The sequence below is a fragment of the Cebidichthys violaceus genome, unplaced genomic scaffold (assembly GCF_023349555.1).
Source record: "Cebidichthys violaceus isolate CVI_PGR_0920_01 unplaced genomic scaffold, fCebVio1.0.p SCAF_36, whole genome shotgun sequence".
NCBI lineage: Eukaryota > Metazoa > Chordata > Actinopteri > Perciformes > Stichaeidae > Cebidichthys > Cebidichthys violaceus.
The window spans coordinates 2,168,302-2,185,497 of record NW_027176550.1 but is presented as its reverse complement, the minus strand read 5'-3'; the positions used below and the strand labels follow the sequence as shown (position 1 = coordinate 2,185,497).

At 40.5% G+C, this 17,196-nt stretch overlaps 2 protein-coding genes across 3 annotated transcripts; both read left to right on the top strand.

Annotated features, from left to right (window-relative positions):
- The first annotated feature begins 1,445 nt into the window (after positions 1–1,445).
- Positions 1,446–8,137, top strand: LOC137884143 (uncharacterized). The gene is made up of 4 exons (XM_068725843.1): positions 1,446–1,664; positions 4,894–5,490; positions 5,571–5,690; positions 6,752–8,137. Exons 1-4 carry the CDS (start codon positions 1,651–1,653, stop codon positions 7,776–7,778), a joined length of 1,758 nt encoding a protein of 585 aa, XP_068581944.1. The 5' UTR covers positions 1,446–1,650; the 3' UTR covers positions 7,779–8,137.
- Positions 8,138–8,831: 694 nt separating this feature from the next.
- Positions 8,832–13,575, top strand: LOC137884051 (apolipoprotein L6-like). 2 transcript variants are annotated; one of them, XM_068725708.1, is made up of 5 exons: positions 8,832–9,512; positions 9,662–9,730; positions 10,332–10,802; positions 10,905–11,024; positions 12,307–13,575. In XM_068725708.1, exons 2-5 carry the CDS (start codon positions 9,717–9,719, stop codon positions 13,211–13,213), a joined length of 1,512 nt encoding a protein of 503 aa, XP_068581809.1. In that variant the 5' UTR covers positions 8,832–9,512; positions 9,662–9,716; the 3' UTR covers positions 13,214–13,575. The 2 variants fall into 2 exon arrangements, with proteins under 2 accessions (XP_068581809.1, XP_068581808.1); XM_068725707.1 differs by having other exon boundaries at positions 8,840–8,877.
- The last annotated feature ends 3,621 nt before the right edge of the window (positions 13,576–17,196 follow it).

Sequence of the window (17,196 nt, the reverse complement as noted above, 5' to 3'; positions counted from 1 at the left end):
AGACCACTTCACATTTACACCAGAAGACGCTGCAGAGCGACATTTAACCAGCAGTGTTTAGACTGATTCAACCTCTGTAAGGTTCAAATAGAGCAGTGATTCTGGACATTTGTACCATTTCTACATTTGATGTACTGGAGTACTGGAGTACTGTACTACTCGAGTACTACTCGAGTAGTACAGTACTCCAGTACAGTGTACTACTGTTCCCACATTAACCCTCCAATAGAAAGAGAACTTTTCCTTTACAGTCACTGGCCTTTCTCAATATGCGTACTTCTCTGTACTTGTGTTCTCTGTACTTGTGTCTTGTGTACTTGTGTTCTCTGTACTTGTGTTCTTGTGTACTTGTGTTCTCTGTACTTGTGTTCTCGTGTACTTGTGTTCTCTGTACTTGTGTTCTTGTGTACTTGTGTTCTCTGTACTTGTGTTCTCTGTACTTGTGTTCTTGTGTACTTGTGTTCTCCTGGACTTGTGTTCTTGTGTACTTGTGTTCTTGTGTTCTCTGTACTTGTGTTCTTGTGTTCTCTGTACTTGTGTTCTCCTGGACTTGTGTTGTCTGTACTTGTGTTCTTGTGTACTTGTGTTCTCTGTACTTGTGTTCTCTGGACTTGTGTTCTCTGTACTTGTGTTCTCCTGGACTTGTGTTGTCTGTACTTGTGTTCTCGTGGACTTGTGGAACGTCATCAGTCTCAGCACAAAGTTCTGATCCAATTCAAAGTCCTCATTGAGCCAAGCAAGGTCAAAATGCCCGGATGTGACTCGCTCCGCCCATTTTACCGGGGGTTCATCGGAGGTGACTTGTCTGTACTTGTGGACAGCCAAATATCCCAGAATGCATTTTGCACCAGCAACAGGAAACAATGGCGGAGGAGAAATCACACAACTGGAAGTTTAAACTTTCTAAATACTACTGTTGTTGAGTCACAGAAAGTCATTTTAGGATGTTTTTAGGCGAGAAGTGAGTTGTTGAAGCATCACATCTGTGGTCGGTTTGTCAAGATTCAGACGATTTAAAAATCTGCTCCGACGATTTCGGAGATGTGAGGCGTTACTAGCGGGACCGGCAGTAAAGCAGCACCGGGGCTCAGCGCTCATGTTACCCGCCTAGAACTGCCTGATCTCGGCGAGTCTTTTTTAAACTTGCCGCTGGTAGTGACGTCACTGTAGCGTTTTCCTCGTTGGCAAAGCATACAGCAATCCAGATCTGATACACATATATATACACTGTATATATATATATATATATATATATATATATATATATATATATAAATACATATAATTATATATAATAATAGGTCACATCATCACATTTCCGACATGAAGACTTCAGGAAATAAAGCGATTCTCGCGTGATCTCGTGACATCGCGAGAATCAAACTGGTGCTTGAAGTTTTACCGCTTCACTGTTTCAGCTGTTGAATAATCTGAACTCAGCAGACTCGAGCCTGGGTGTTGTTGTTCGGTTCAACCTGATGATGTGGAGAAACGAAACCGAAACGGAGCCGCGTCAATCTTTCGACGTTTCGTCAAGAAAACTCCTGAAGATCAGATATTTAAGAGATTCCGTCCACAGAGGAGTAAAGATCTGTTTCTGTTCGAACCATCTTAATAAAACGACCTGAAGACGACCGACCAACAAGGAACATGTCTGCTGCAAGGTAACGAGCTCACATCTTTGAGCTGCTTTAGTCTGAACGAGACACAACAGTCTACAGTCTAAATATGAATGTGTGTTATTAACAGACAGATGAATGTGTGTTATTAACAGACAGATGAATGTGTGTTATTAACAGACAGATGTGTGATGCCTGAAACCTAAAGACCACACAATAGTTAGTTATTTCAGTGTTTCATGTAGTGAATTTATCACTTCTCAGTTTTCAGTGTGTCATCAATCACTGTGAAATCATTTCACTGTTCAAATAGATTAGTGTAACTTATTGTGTTCATAAGAATATGTAGAATGTTGTTTAAAATGAAGTTTTATGAAAACAGGAAGTCATTGAACACGTTGATAATGATTTGTGTTCTGGTAACTATTCTGTCCTCTTTTCCATCCAATCATCTACGTGGGTCTTTTTAGTCATAAATACATACATACATACATATAAATACATACACATACTTATTGTGTTGTATAGTTTATGGTGAATCCAGTATTCTCCCTTTTGGCTTTTTTGTTTGTAGTTTACTTTGTTGAAGTCGTGTGAGTCTGTCTCTCTTTTTAGTCATTTTGTAGTTCTTTTGTTGTCTTTTTGCATTTTCTGTAGTTGTTTTTTGTCCGTCTCTTATTTGTCATTGTGTGCTTTTTGTGTAGTTTTTGTTTCTTTGTAGCTGTTTTGTGTTTCTGCGTCTCTTTGTAGTCATTTAGCTCATGTTGTAGTCTTATTGTGTAGTTATTGTTTTGTGTCTCTGAATCTCTTTGTAGTTATTTAGTGTCTCTTTGTAGTCATTTGGTGTCTCTTTGAAGTTGTTTGGTGTCTCTTTGTAGTCGTTTGGTGTCTCTTTGTAGTCATTTAGTGTCTCTTTGATATCAGATCAAGAGAAATGTCACCGTCCAAAAGGAGTGAAGGAAGCTCTTGGGTAGTCCTTTCTCTTTGCAGCACCTGATTTATTACTTTCCACATGGTTTTTATATCTTTTGAGCACTTCATAAATGTTTCACTGTAATATGTCTTTGTTGTAGATCTAATGATATGGGTATCATCATTTCTACAGGATTTATAAGCCCCATGAGTAAGAGGCGTGGGATTTGAAACACATTTTCTGTACAGCTTCAGTAAATCTCTAGTGAACCAGAGCTTAAGGTTAATAACTTTCATAAACTTCTGATATGCCAAATCAACGTTATTCTCCACATACAGATCATCCCATGAAATACTGGTAAGAATATCTTTACATTTAGAAATATTTGATTTGCTCATAACTCTTTTCTGCATCAATGTTTAGCTCTATTGATCTAGATTACAGAGTACTGAAAAATGATCAGACGAGTCTGAATACAAGACTCCACATTTGGTTCCTTCACTCAAAGATTTGGTTCAGATGTTCTCAATCAAAGTCACTGAATGTTCTGTAACTCGTGTTGCTTTATGAATGAGAGGAAACAGTAACTAGAGTAAAGAATATTGAGAAGATCCCCAGCAGGAGTATGTATGTTAAAAGGTTTAACATAGGTTCATCGGGTCAAGAGAACTGAACAGACTGTCATTGAACACTTTGATGACTGAGTCAGCTGGGCGATAAATAACCAACGAGAACATTCTGTCCTCCAGAGACACCAGAGAGTCTAAACACACAGATCCACCTCATCCTCTGACTTCAGAGAGAGATCATCCCTGATGTTGAATTCATCGTCACCGTGAATAAACAGAGATACTCCACATCTATCCTCTCCTACACGGTGAACTGAACTGTGTTTTAAAGATGTCTCTAGAGTCCTCAGTAAGCCATGTTTCTGACAATAACGGAAGAATCATGCTTCAGTAAATAGACATAATGAATTAACTTGTCATAGTTTCTAGGAAGACTTTTTATATTCAGATGAAAAGTAGAGAATGTGTTACAACGAATTATAAGAGTCACTGGTAGAGGGATCAAAAGGTGTAAAGGTCTGGCCCTCCAGATCAGATGTGTTGTAGACCATAGGTGTAAAGGTCTGGCCTTCCAGATCAGATGTGTTGTAGACCATAGGTGTAAAGGTCTGGCCTTCCAGCTCAGATTTGTTGTAGACCATAGGTGTAAAGGTCTGGCCTTCCAGATCAGATGTGTTGTAGACCATAGGTGTAAAGGTCTGGCCTTCCAGCTCAGATTTGTTGTAGACCATAGGTGTAAAGGTCTGGCCTTCCGGATCAGATGTGTTGTAGACCATAGGTGTAAAGGTCTGGCCCTCCAGATCAGATGTGTTGTAGACCATAGGTGTAAAGGTCTGGCCTTCCGGATCAGATGTGTTGTAGACCATAGGTGTAAAGGTCTGGCCCTCCAGATCAGATGTGTTGTAGACCATAGGTGTAAAGGTCTGGCCTTCCAGATCAGATGTGTTGTAGACCATAGGTGTAAAGGTCTGGCCTTCCAGATCAGATGTGTTGTAGACCATAGGTGTAAAGGTCTGGCCTTCCAGAGCAGATTTGTTGTAGACCATAGTGTACATACAGAGTCATGTATACAGATATGAAAAAATCTAAAAAGTACTTCATACATTCCTAATGTTGGAGACTCAGGATTCAGACTCTGAACGTTTCTTTGTTGATGTGAGTTTTATGAAGGTGGAAGGACAATGAGTTTGTTGTATCTCAAATATGCAATGTCACATCTCTCTCTCTCTCTCTCTCTCTCTCTCTCTCTCTCTCTATTTATTTCTTTCTTTCTCTCTGTCTCTCTGTCTCTTTCTCTGTCTCTCTCTCTCTCTCTGTCTCTGTCTTTCTCTCTCTCTCTCTCTGCCTTCATTGCTGGGACTAGTTCTTTTCTTCTTTGGCGGATGGATTCAGGGAAGTCCTCATTGATAAAGATGCCTGAGCCCTTCAAAGGTGTAGCTTTAGTTAGAACAGAGAGTTTATCCTGCAGCCGTAGAATCTGACCACAATGTTCCAGCTCTATGTTCAGATGATCCAGCTGTAGTTTTTCCACTGAAGAGTTTTCTCACCTTTTCTACACAGTCAGTCAGGTCTTCTTTACCAGACTCTTTAATGCCGTCTACCACAGTATTCTGGTGTCTGGATCGGACCTAAGATAGTCTGACTTGTCTGAGATTGAAAGCAAAATAAAGAGTTCACTCTGGAGAAGAGTGTCTGTCTGACTCCTGTCCAAAGCTTCCTGAAGTTCCACAGCAACAGTTTAGTTTGAATTAGTTTTGAACTTTCACAAACTGGAAGACGTTTTGTGTTTCAGAAAGGAGCTTCAGGAGGCCTTGTGCTGCTACACCGGAGATACCCTCATCTACATCGACACAGTGAGGGAATTCTGTGAGAGGAGCCAAAAATGGATGCTTGGGAGGGAGACAGAGTTGCACATGATGATAGACATCAAAGAAAGGGTTGACAACATCGACCTAAGCGTCGACCATGTCACCAAGTCAGAGAACAGATGGAAGGCCTTTTCTGAATACATGAGGAGCAAGGTAACCCAGGTGACTGCAGACAGCAGGCGTGCAGAGCTGCAGAGTGAGCTGGCTGCTGTGCTGAAGGACACTCTGGGAGGTCTGCAGGAGCTCGACTGCTTCCTGGATGCAGTGGAGAATCTGGCGGTCACCTCACTTCATGTGTTCACGGTGGAGAACCCGGTGTTACATCTGCCAGAAGGGATCAGACCTGAACATGTTCAGGTTGTCATCACTGCTGCCCGGATGTTCTGCCCTCTCCTCCTGGAGTTTAAAAGAGATGCAAGTGTCTTCTTCCTTCCCAAACTTCAGAATGTGGAAGTGCTGTCATATCAGCTGAACGAATACATTCAGACCACCCAGAAGATCTGTGGGATGTTAAAGAAAAGGTAAAGACACATTTCAAAATAATGTGCACATTTTGCAAAATAAACCTCTATTATAAAAAATGTATGCGTGTCTTTTACAGCTCCCTCAGTGACTTTTGCATGGAGATGAACGACGAAACCCTGGTGGACCTCGATGTGGATTTGTCTGAAGATGACGTCCAAAGGATGCTTTGTCACATTAATGAGCTGGATGAAATCAGGTAAGTGTTACCATGTATGGCTCTTTCTCCCCACGTGTGTGATGTAAATGCATACTGCAGAAAAGAAATACAGTACAAAATAATTTTTATTATTATTACTTGTTTACGTTCCCGCTCTGCATGAATGTTTGATTTCATTCAGATATTCATTGTCTCCAGAGGATGAATCCTAATGACTCTGATGATCCTCTGACTTTTCCTTTAGAGCCCCATAAGGTCCAAATTAACCAATTTATTTTGTCCAAATTACTGCAAAACTAATGACATTCCCATCAACTTCAGCTATATGTCGTGTTTAGCGCTTATTAGCAAATGTTAGCATGCTATCATGCTGACCTAACAAACCATAGAAATAGAGCAGCATTAGAATAGACGTTTAACTGTTTTCTGTGGTAATTGGACAAGTGCAAGAGAACATTGTGTTTGTTGTTATGATGACAACACAAGTTAGTGACGTGTTTGCCAGACGGATGGCTGGCTAGTTAGCTAGCTAGGCTAGCTTGTCCTTCTCCGGCATGGGGCGGAAGCACCGTTAGACCCAGCTCTGCCGCTGGCCACTAGCCCTCTATTCAGCTCATTTTCTGTAAGCAGTGTCTCATTGTAGCGTGGTGGAGTTAGCTAACTAACTAGCTTGCTATCTGCTAGTTAGCTTGCTAATTCCAGCATGCTTTAATACTAGACTGGTTACAGAAAATGAGCTGAACGAAGTGGTCACCCATGTAGCGGTAGCAGTGTGCTTTCCAACGCTGTGACAAGAGTGTGTGGATGAAGCATTAAGTGAATACATTATACTCGTGTACTCTCTACACCGCATAACGTTGCTATTTCACTGCTAAGTCAGTTTAGTTAATACAGAAGTAAGCCTGCTACAACGGTCTCAATGGCAGCGGTGCACACAAACATGGCCGCCACTCTGACCGTCCCGTTACGTTCATTTGAATGGGAATGTCCGTTCTGCTCCTATTCTATTTGTTCATACTGAATTATAAAGTAACATGCTAACCTTCTGAGATGAGTTGTCTTATTTAGTCTTTCTTCATTTTTTCTGTTCTCTTCATCAGAATGAACCAGAACTTCCGGACGGTGTTCTTGTTTCAGGGAGAACATTCCGGCTTCATGACTGAGTTCGAAAAGCGACATCCCAGAATGCTTCAGTCTCTGAAAGACCTGGAGGAGAACGCTGTTCAGCTGGACAGGATGAACAAGGGGGCAAAGATCTCCAGTGTGGCAGGCAGCTCAGTGGGGGCAGCTGGAGGTGTGCTGTCCATTGTTGGTTTGGCATTAATGCCTGTAACAGCTGGAGTGTCTCTCGTTCTGACAATGACTGGGGTGGGGATGGGAATTACCAGCGGAGTCAACAGTGCGGTCACCACTGCCACAGAGATTGGCGTAAACCGTAAACATCAAAAGAAAGCCAGTGAGATCTTCCAGAGCTTCATGGAGGATGTGCAGATTCTCCAGGGTTGTCTGGAAGAGGTCACCAAAAGGGAAACCGACCCGATAGATGTGGCTCTGGGAGTAGGCAAGGTGCTTTGTAAAGCTGGTATTATTGGTAAAGGTATTGATTGTCTTGTTGATGCGGCCTCAGCTATGAAGGTGTTAAAAAGTGAAGAGCTGGCTGTAGGTGCTGGCAGAGTGGCCGTGCAGGAAGTGAAAGTGTTGCGTAACGCTCCCAGGGTAGCGGCAGAGATCCCAGATATTGGTCAGGCAGCAGTCAAAGGGCCTCTTGCCCTCTCCAAATCGGCCAGGGCCGGTCTCATCGGGCTCAATGCTCTCTTCATTGGCATGGATGTCTTCTTCATCTGTAAAGACAGCATCAGTCTGGCCAAAGGCAGCGAGACTGAAGTCTCACAGTTAATCAGAGCCAGAGCCACACTTTGGTGCTCAGAGATGGACTCATGGCAGAAGATCTGGGACTTCCTGAGCAAAGGTCTGCTGACATCAGAGACAGACAAAGATGTCCTGGAGACGCCATTCTATCCAGAGAGGGAGATCAAGAAACGCAGAGAAACAGGAAGGAGAATTCCATTTGATGAAGTGGAAGAGAAAGAAGAGAAAGAAGAGAAACAGTCGTGTGAAATACAGTAGTGCTCAGTGAACAGAGACGATTATCACTCCATTTACATCCTTCTTCCAGCTCACTGCATCAAACATCCAAATGTATTTTTGAGGAATTCTTAATTACCTGACATGAACCAATTTATATGAACCTTTTGCTAAACCTGTTTCAAAATATGACTGATTATTGTGTTATTTAGCACTTTACCTGATGATCAACACTACTGAACACATAATTACTAGTTTAATTCTAGAGTTGCAATTACTGTAAAATGAAATTAGAGCAAAAATATTATGTAAATTACATTCTGTTCAATCTATATGCTCTTCTTCTTCTTTATGGATAATTCAATGTGCACATTTTTCTTGCATAAATAAATAAGAATTTGAAAGTTAAAAGTGTATTTCTGTTACAACACAAACGTATGAATTAGTATTATTATATAAATAGTTTCAGATGTAACAGACACATCTGAAACTATTTGAAGCGTTGGGATGATAAGGCGGACGCTTATGGCTCTGAATTTGGTTATCGTTGATGCCGATGGACCTTACCTTCACATCCTTTATGAGAGTCTTTATTCTGAATGAAGTGCAGTAACATGTTTGTCTTCACTGAGACGTTCAACATGTTGGACTTCATGTTGGTGTCTGTGCTGCACGACGTCCACCACCAGGTGGCGCCTTTCAGTAAGTCTACTGTGAGTCAGAAGGAGAAGAAATACTTTTCTGTGTTTACTCTTTGCAGTTTGTAGTCCTAAGTTCAGCAGCTGAGAAAAGCCACTGGAGAACTACAGTGAACTCCTGTTTTATTGGAAGACGAGAGTCCCAACATAGAAAGAAGCAGCAACAGTAATCTGACATTCTAGGATTATGAATCTGCAGATATCAGATGAAGCGTTGACACAGACCAACGTTTAATGTAACCGGACACCTCTAGAAATGTTATGTTTGTATAAATAAATTATCAGTACATCAGCTGCTACAGCTCCTCTATGCACAGGAGCGATGTGTTTAGATTAAAGAAAAAGGTGGGTGTGGTTCATATATGGGTTAAGAGACGAAAGCGAAAGCAAATTTAACGGAGAATCCTCAGCAGTAGACGAGACAAACAGATGTCGGAGCTAAGGTAAAGTGTGAATATTTGTACTGCTGCCGCTAAGACTCCAGATTCTTTTCACAGCAAAGCCTAAAATATTATCAGACGGTGTTTCCGATTATCTAATAAATGCATGGATCTTATTTAACTCGTCATCATTCTAGGATTATATTTGTTACTGCAGACAAACATGAGAAGCTGGTATCAAAGATTGAGATGTAGAGCACAAACAACCACCGAATGAACCTTGAGGCAAGAACATTCCGGTAAACCAAATGAATGACAAACAGTAAAAATAATGATAATACATTTTATTTATGCTTTAAAAGATAAGGTTCTATATCCTATCTTAATGAAATTAAATGAAGGATTAATTAAATGATTCAGCAACTGTGGGACCTCCTCATACAGACAGAGAAAGAAATACTGAGAAACCAAACAGATATGAGGCAAAAAAAAATACAGAGCAGAAAATGAAAGTAGTGAAAAATGTTTCCGCCCCAATTTACCACAACATCAAGAAGAAGAGCTGGAGACATACCAGACGACTAAAGAGGACAACAGTGATCTCAGGTCATCTCTGTAGTGTTCACTACATGCTGTTACACCTGTCTGTTCAACAATAACACAGTTGAACAAAGTTCTGCCTCACCTTGAAGACAGAGGTGAGTGTGGTTCATGTGTAGATTAAGAAATGATAAAAACCAAACTTAACGGAGTGAATTGCAGATTGAAGTTTGGTCACACAAGGTTCTTCACTCAGTGCTATTTGATTAGTTTGTTCCATCATTTTATTTACATTTTGTCTCCACAGGTAATATCTGAAGCTACTAGGAGTTGCAGACATCGTACCAAGTGAAGACAAACAGATGTCGGGGAGAAGGTAAAGTTTGAATATTTTTACTGATGCAAAGCCTCAAATATTATCAGAGCATAATAAGATAAAGTTATGTTTACAATAAGGTCTAATGTTTAGTGGTTCTATCTACTTTCCACACTGACACCTACCTTTTTATGAGGGCTTTGATTCCGTGAAAATCAAATGCTTACTAAAGATGTGTTATTTCTTATATAACACAATAGACATTTACATACATGTCTTTATTTGAGGGGCACAAAAATAGCAACTGTGTGTAAATGATAACTTAATATTCATCATGAGCCGATAAAATAGATATAATGATTCAATCATAATCACTTTATGAACTATTGTCCTGCAGTCAGTTGTCAAGTAACTTTATTCCCTCCCTCATGGGTGGATTATGAGGCAATAAGGCCCTTCTACAATGGAGCAAGACACACAGACTTCATCATTGTTTAGCCTCATTTTGTTGTTGTGTTGATGTTTCTTTGTGGTCATTTTGAGTCTCTTCCTGTTTGGTACGTGTCTTTTTGAGTAACATTTTGTATGTGAAGGCCAGTGAGACCCATTCAGTAATCCATCTGCCTCTTTCCCCTAACTGAGATGAGTCTACATGTTACAGAGAGACCCTGAAGAGGGCTTTGTGCCCATACATCAAAGAGACCCTCAGCCATATTGACTCAGTGAGAGGATTCTGTGAGAGGCTCTCTACATGGACGGATGCAAGGAAGACAGAGTTGATAGAGATAAGAAAAGTCACCGATCAACAAGAGCTGGCTGCTGTGCTGAAGGACACTCTGGGAGGTCTGCAGGAGCTCCACTGCTTCCTGGATGCAGTGGAGAATCTCGCGGTCACCTCACTTCATGTGTTCACGGTGGAGAACCCGGTGTTACATCTGCCAGAAGGGATCAGACCTGAACATGTTCAGGTTGTCATCTTTGCTGCACGGATGATCTGCCCTCTCCTCCTCGAGTTTAAAAGAGATGCAAGTGTCTTCTTCCTTCCCAAACTTCAGAATGTGGAAGTGCTGTCATATCAGCTGAACGAATACATTCAGACCACCCAGAAGATCTGTGAGATGTTAAAGAAAAGGTAAAGAGACATTTCACCAACAACACATTTTGTTTTCATCATTTCTTTAAATTAGGATGAAACATCTCCAGTAGAAATTCTTAGCAACCGTGTCTTTCACAGCTCCCTCAGGGACTTTTGCCTGAAGATGAACGACGAAACCCTGGTGGACCTCGATGTGGATTTGTCAGAAGATGAAATGCAAAGAATGCTTTGTCACATTAATCAGCTCCAGAAAATCCGGTAAGCATCTCCCATGTATGGGTTGGTTCTATTCAAGTTTCTCACCAAAACTAAATTTTACAAGATTACATTTTATCACATCATGATAACATTATATTTTACCTTCGTCCAATAAAAATGTTTTTTGGAATGGAGCATGAACGCACCATCATTTAACTAAAAGGAACCTCAGTATGTTATAATAACAGGTGATTACTGCTGCTGCAAACTTTACTCCCTCTCCTCCCTATTCTAGATGAAACCCTTGGAATATAAAAGGGTTCTCAGTAGAACCCTCTAGATGGGTTCTGAACACCACCATGGACACATTTGAAACTTATTTGTGATGTTTCTAAAGCAAACATAATCCACATTTTTAGGAGACCAGGCTGGTCTGAAAGGGTTCCACAGGGAACCTTTATAAAAGGTTCTACCAGGAACCAACCAGGGTTCTCCTTTGAGGACAAATCAAAGAGCCCTTAGCACCTTAATTTTTAAGACTGTGGCATCATAGGTATAGACCACAACTGTAGTCGTAGTCTCTGCAGCTGTGTGCTCACAGCAGGTGAATGTATACTGGTGGAGCTCAGCCTGTTGAAAGGAAAGCCATGATGGCTTTCCTTTCAACAGGCTGAGCTCCACTGGAGACCATGAACATCTTTACCGAATGTCATGACAATCCATCCAATAGCTGTGGAGGACCGGCCAACATTGCCATCCACAGACCCGTGCTGCTAGCACAGCTAGACACTAACACAGGTGTAGTGTGTTGTAGTTGAGACCACAGTGAAGAGGTGGAGTTGTACTCAACCACAGACTATTTTCATATTGATAACTTTGTAGTGAACCAGTGTACGTCCACTAACGTGAATCTAGACAAGGGGTCTCCCATTAGTTTTCATCCTCCAGCGCACAAGTCAACTTTTTACATCACAGTCATTTAGCAGACTCTTTTATCCAAAGCGACTTACAATTCAGTATCTCTCTACACACCGTAGACACAGCTGGAGCAATTTGGGGTGAAGTGTCTTGCTCAAGGACACATTGACATGAGACTCTCCACTTAGCCACAGTCACCCCTTTGATACTGACATCATGTCAGTCTGCTACAAGTTCAATGTAGTTACTTAAAAAATATAAGCGGGTGAAACGTCATGAATGTCATGAAGGAGAGACTGAAAAGTAAAAAAATACCAAATATCAATGATTTGTTAAAGGAATTTTTTTTATATATATATAAAAAGCTATTCTTTTGAAAATCTATGCATTTTCTTTTTTAAATTGTGTCTCTCCTCTTCCCCAGGGTCGACCAGCACTTCCGCATGGTCTTCTTGTTCCAGGAAGTGTCATGTTCTGACTTCATCAGTGAGTTCAGCGAGCGAAGGCCCAGGATGCTTCAGTCTCTGGAAGACCTGGAGCAATGTGCTGTTCAGCTAGACAGGATGAACAAGGGGGCAAAGATCTCCAGTGTGGCAGGCAGCTCAGTGGGGGCAGCTGGAGTTGTGATGTCCATCGTTGGTTTGCTATTAATTCCTGTAACAGCTGGAGTGTCTCTAGGTCTCGTAATAGGTGGGACAGCACTTGGAATTACCAGTGGAGTCAACAGTGCGGTCACCACTGCCACAGAGATTGGCGTGAACAGTACTTATCAGAACAAAGCCAGTGAGTCTTTCCAGAACTTCATGGAGGATGTGCAGATCATCCAGGATTGTCTGGAAGAGGTGTCCACTCAACCAGCTGTTAACATTGAATTGAAAGCAGAATATGACAAGATATTCTCTATGCTGAAGACTTGTGTGTCAGTTGGATGGAAAATTAAATCACTTAAGACAGATGTCTCTGCTTTTAAGGCACTGCAGAAAGGAAAAGCTTTACGTAACGCTTCCAGGGTGTCGTCAGAAGTATCAGATATTGGTCAGGCAGCAGTCAAAGGGACCCTTGCCCTCTCAAACACAGCCAGGAAATTATCCATTGGGCTCAATGCTCTCTTCATTGGCATGGATGTCTTCTTCATCTGTAAAGACAGCATCAGTCTGGCCAAAGGCAGCGAGACTGAAGTCTCACAGTTAATCAGAGCCAGAGCCACACTTTGGTGCTCAGAGATAAAGTCATGGCAGAAGATCTGTGACTTCCTGAGCAAAGGTCTGCTGACATCAGAGAAGGACAAAGATGTCCTGGAGACGCCATTCTATCCAGAGAGGGAGGTCTAGAAACGCAAGTTGTGTGTAATACTGTAGTGCTCAGTGAACAGAGACGATTACCAACTCTGACACTTTGATCACATATCAGATCCATATAAACATCTTCAAAATTCTTAATTAGCTGTACTTCTCATGACATAAACCAATTTATTGAATTCATGAACCTTTTGCTAAACCTGATTCAAAATATGACTGATTATTGTGTTATTTAGCACTTTACCTGATGATCAACACTACTGAACACATAATTACTAGTTTAATTCTAGAGCTGCAATTACTGTAAAATGAAATTAGAGCAAAAATATTATGTAAATTACATTCTGTTCAATCTATATGCTCTTCTTCTTCTTTATGGATAATTCAATGTGCACATTTTTCTTGCATAAATAAATAAGAATTTGAAAGTTAAAAGTGTATTTCTGTTACAACACAAACGTATGAATTAGTATTATTATATAAATAGTTTCAGATGTAACAGACACATCTGAAACTATTTGAAGCGTTGGGATGATGAGGCGGACGCTTATGGCTCTGAATTTGGTTATCGTTGATGCCGATGGACCTTACCTTCACATCCTCTATGAGAGTCTTTATTCTGAATGAAGTGCAGTAACATGTTTGTCTTCACTGAGACGTTCAACATGTTGGACTTCATGTTGGTGTCTGTGCTGCACGACGTCCACCACCAGGTGGCGCCTTTCAGTAAGTCTACTGTGAGTCAGAAGGAGAAGAAATACTTTTCTGTGTTTACTCTTTGCAGTTTGTAGTCCTAAGTTCAGCAGCTGAGAAAAGCCACTGGAGAACTACAGTGAACTCCTGTTTTATTGGAAGACGAGAGTCCCAACATAGAAAGAAGCAGCAACAGTAATCTGACATTCTAGGATTATGAATCTGCAGATATCAGATGAAGCGTTGACACAGACCAACGTTTAATGTAACCGGACACCTCTAGAAATGTTATGTTTGTATAAATAAACTATCAGTACATCAGCTACTACAGCTCCTCTATGCACAGGAGCAGCTCACTCTTGACTGTTTATTTGGCCTTTTTGTTTGCAGGATAATTATACAGTGAGAACTCACTTTCTGCTTTTACTCTTTTTAATTTCATTTTGGTCAAAGCTCTTCTTTGTCAGTGTTTTGCTGCAATGGAGGTTTGAAGTTGCACTTGAGTTGTTTTAATGTACAAATGTTAACTTTTAGTTATTAAAGCAGCGATGTGTTTAGATTCTGTTACATACAGAATACAGATGGTACCAAGGTATGTGCCAACATGCACACCCACAGTGGTCAAGATAGATGAACAGATATCTGCCTTCAGATCAGTAGCCATGAATGAAATAGTTCTATAAAGTCTATCTCTATGAAACGATATGAAGGATTGATTGAATGATTCAGCACATGTGGGACCAGACAAAGAAATACTGAGAAAACAAACTGATAGTAGATAAAAAATACAGAACAGAAAATGAAAGTAGTGAAAGATTTATCTGCCCCAACTTATCAAACAACAAGAAGAAGAGCTTGTTTCAGCATGAGAGACATACCAGACGTCTAAAGAGGACAACAGTGACCTCAGCGTTCATCTCTGTAGCGTTCACTACATGTTGTTATACATGTTTGTTATTCTGTGTGTGAAACAATTTCCTGATGGTAGTCCTCCATATTTTACAAGCTTTTCAAAACCTACTCTAACGTTTTAGGAACATTAAATCAGCTGAACAAAGTTCTGCCTCACCTTGAAGACAGAGGTGAGTGTGGTTCATGTGTAGATTAAGAAATGATAAAAACCAAACTTAACGGAGTGAATTGCAGATTGAAGTTTGGTCAAACAAGGTTCTTCACTCAGTGCTATTTGATTAGTTTGTTCCATCATTTTATTTACATTTTGTCTCCACAGGTAATATGTGAAGCTACTAGGAGTTGTAGACATCCTTAAAACCACTGATTTTTGTGTTCATTGAGTTGTAATGTGTGAAAGGTGATCGTGTCTCTGTCTCTGTAGGTGTCTATCATTAATAGGCCCAAAAGAGGTCAATATATTAAGAATAATAAGAATGAAGGATACACTTGAACAGAATTGAAAATATGTTCATGCAAAATGGGAAGTTTAGTGTTTGTATCTACTTTCCAAATCTACCTTTTTATGAGGGCTTTGATTCAGTGAAAATCAAATGCTTACTAAAGATGTGTTATTTGTAATAAGACACAATAGGCATTTACATACATGAAGTGTTATTACACATTAATAGCAACAATATGTAAATGATGACTTAATATTCATCATGAGCCATTTGGCACTTAATGCAGATACAATATAAATAATGATTTAATCATAATCCCTTAATGAACTATTATCTTGTGGTTCTTTTTTTCCCTTTCTGTGGTTATTCATTTTAGTTTGTAGAAGATAGATGGTAGTTGTTCAGAGAAATATCAAGTTAAAGCCCGAATCTCTGGCTGCAACACACACACACTGGATACCATTATCTAATAAATGCATGGATCTTATTTAACTCGTCATCATTCTAGGATTATATTTGTTACTGCAGACAAACATGAGAAGCTGGTATCAAAGATTGAGATGTAGAGCACAAACAACCACCGAATGAACCTTGAGGCAAGAACATTCCGGTAAACCAAATGAATGGCGATCAACAACGTGACTGATATGATAGACATCATTTTACAGTTTTATTGTCATCACACTTGACCACCACTCACTGTGCTAAACCTTTATGATGCTGCTGAAGTATTTCATAAGACTCTAGTGCAGATATCAGATGAAGCGTTGACACAGACCAACGTTTAATGTAACCGGACACCTCTAGAAATGTTATGTTTGTAGAAATAAACTATCAGTACATCAGCTACTACAGCTCCTCTATGCACAGGAGCAGCTCACTCTTGACTGTTTATTTGGCCTTTTTGTTTGCAGGATAATTATACAGTGAGAACTCACTTTCTGCTTTTACTCTTTTTAATTTCCATCAAGTCAATATACTTTTTTAAAATGAGATTCTTTGTCAATGTTTTGCTGCAACTGGAGGCTTGAAGTTGCACTTGAATTGTTATGTGCAAATGTTAACCTTTAGTTTTTGTTATTCGAGCAGGTATGTGTTTAGATACCAGGATGGCGAAAGGATGGTGAAAGATTTATCTGCCCCAACTTATCACAGCATCAAGAAGAACAACTTCTCACAACATGAGAGACATACCAGACGACTAAAGAGGACAACAGTGATCTCAGCGTTCATCTCTGTAGTGTTCACTAAATGCTGTTACACCTGTTTGTCAACGTTTTCGTGCAAGCAATTTCTTGATGACAGTCCTCCATTGTAACAAGCTTTTTAAGACCCACTGTAAAGTTTTAGGTTAGTTTTAAGAAAACACATCACTTCAGTAATCATATATTGCATTTTAAATCAGTTTTGAGGGTTTGCGTAGTTGTTTGTAAATGTAAGGCTGTTGCTGCTCTTCAAAAATAAAATGACAGAATTATTTTTTGCAGAAATGTGAGCAGAGACACACAGACAGAATGACACAGACAGACACACAAACAGACAAAGACACACAGAGAAACAAAGACACACAAACAGACAAAGACACTCAAACATACAAAGACACACAGACGGACAGACAAAGACACACAGACAGATTATGATTACTTGCTATGGTAACCTGAACATCAGGGACATAAAACACCTAAGCTTTGAAGGTGGCTGGCAAAGTCATATGTATCTTTAACCTGCATGTTCTCTGCAAGGCCAGGTCTATGTTAGACGCACAAACTTCCCTTTCCTGGTGCCACATCAGCCAGCTCTGGCTGGGGGATCCCGAGGCGCTCACAGGCCAGTTTGGAGATATAGTCCCTCCATCTGGTCCTGGGCCTCCCTCGGGGTCTCCTCCCAGCTGGTCGTGCCTGGACCACCTCCCTAGGGAGGCGCCCAGGTGGCATCCTTACCAGATGCTGAACCACCTCAACTGGCTCC

Coding starts and splice junctions, on each gene's coding strand:
- LOC137884143 (XM_068725843.1), top strand. Junction 5,491..5,570: donor TGTGGGATGTTAAAGAAAAG/GTAAAGACACAT, acceptor TGTCTTTTACAG/CTCCCTCAGTGACTTTTGCA. Junction 5,691..6,751: donor AATGAGCTGGATGAAATCAG/GTAAGTGTTACC, acceptor TCTCTTCATCAG/AATGAACCAGAACTTCCGGA.
- LOC137884051 (XM_068725708.1), top strand. Junction 10,803..10,904: donor TGTGAGATGTTAAAGAAAAG/GTAAAGAGACAT, acceptor TGTCTTTCACAG/CTCCCTCAGGGACTTTTGCC. Junction 11,025..12,306: donor AATCAGCTCCAGAAAATCCG/GTAAGCATCTCC, acceptor CCTCTTCCCCAG/GGTCGACCAGCACTTCCGCA.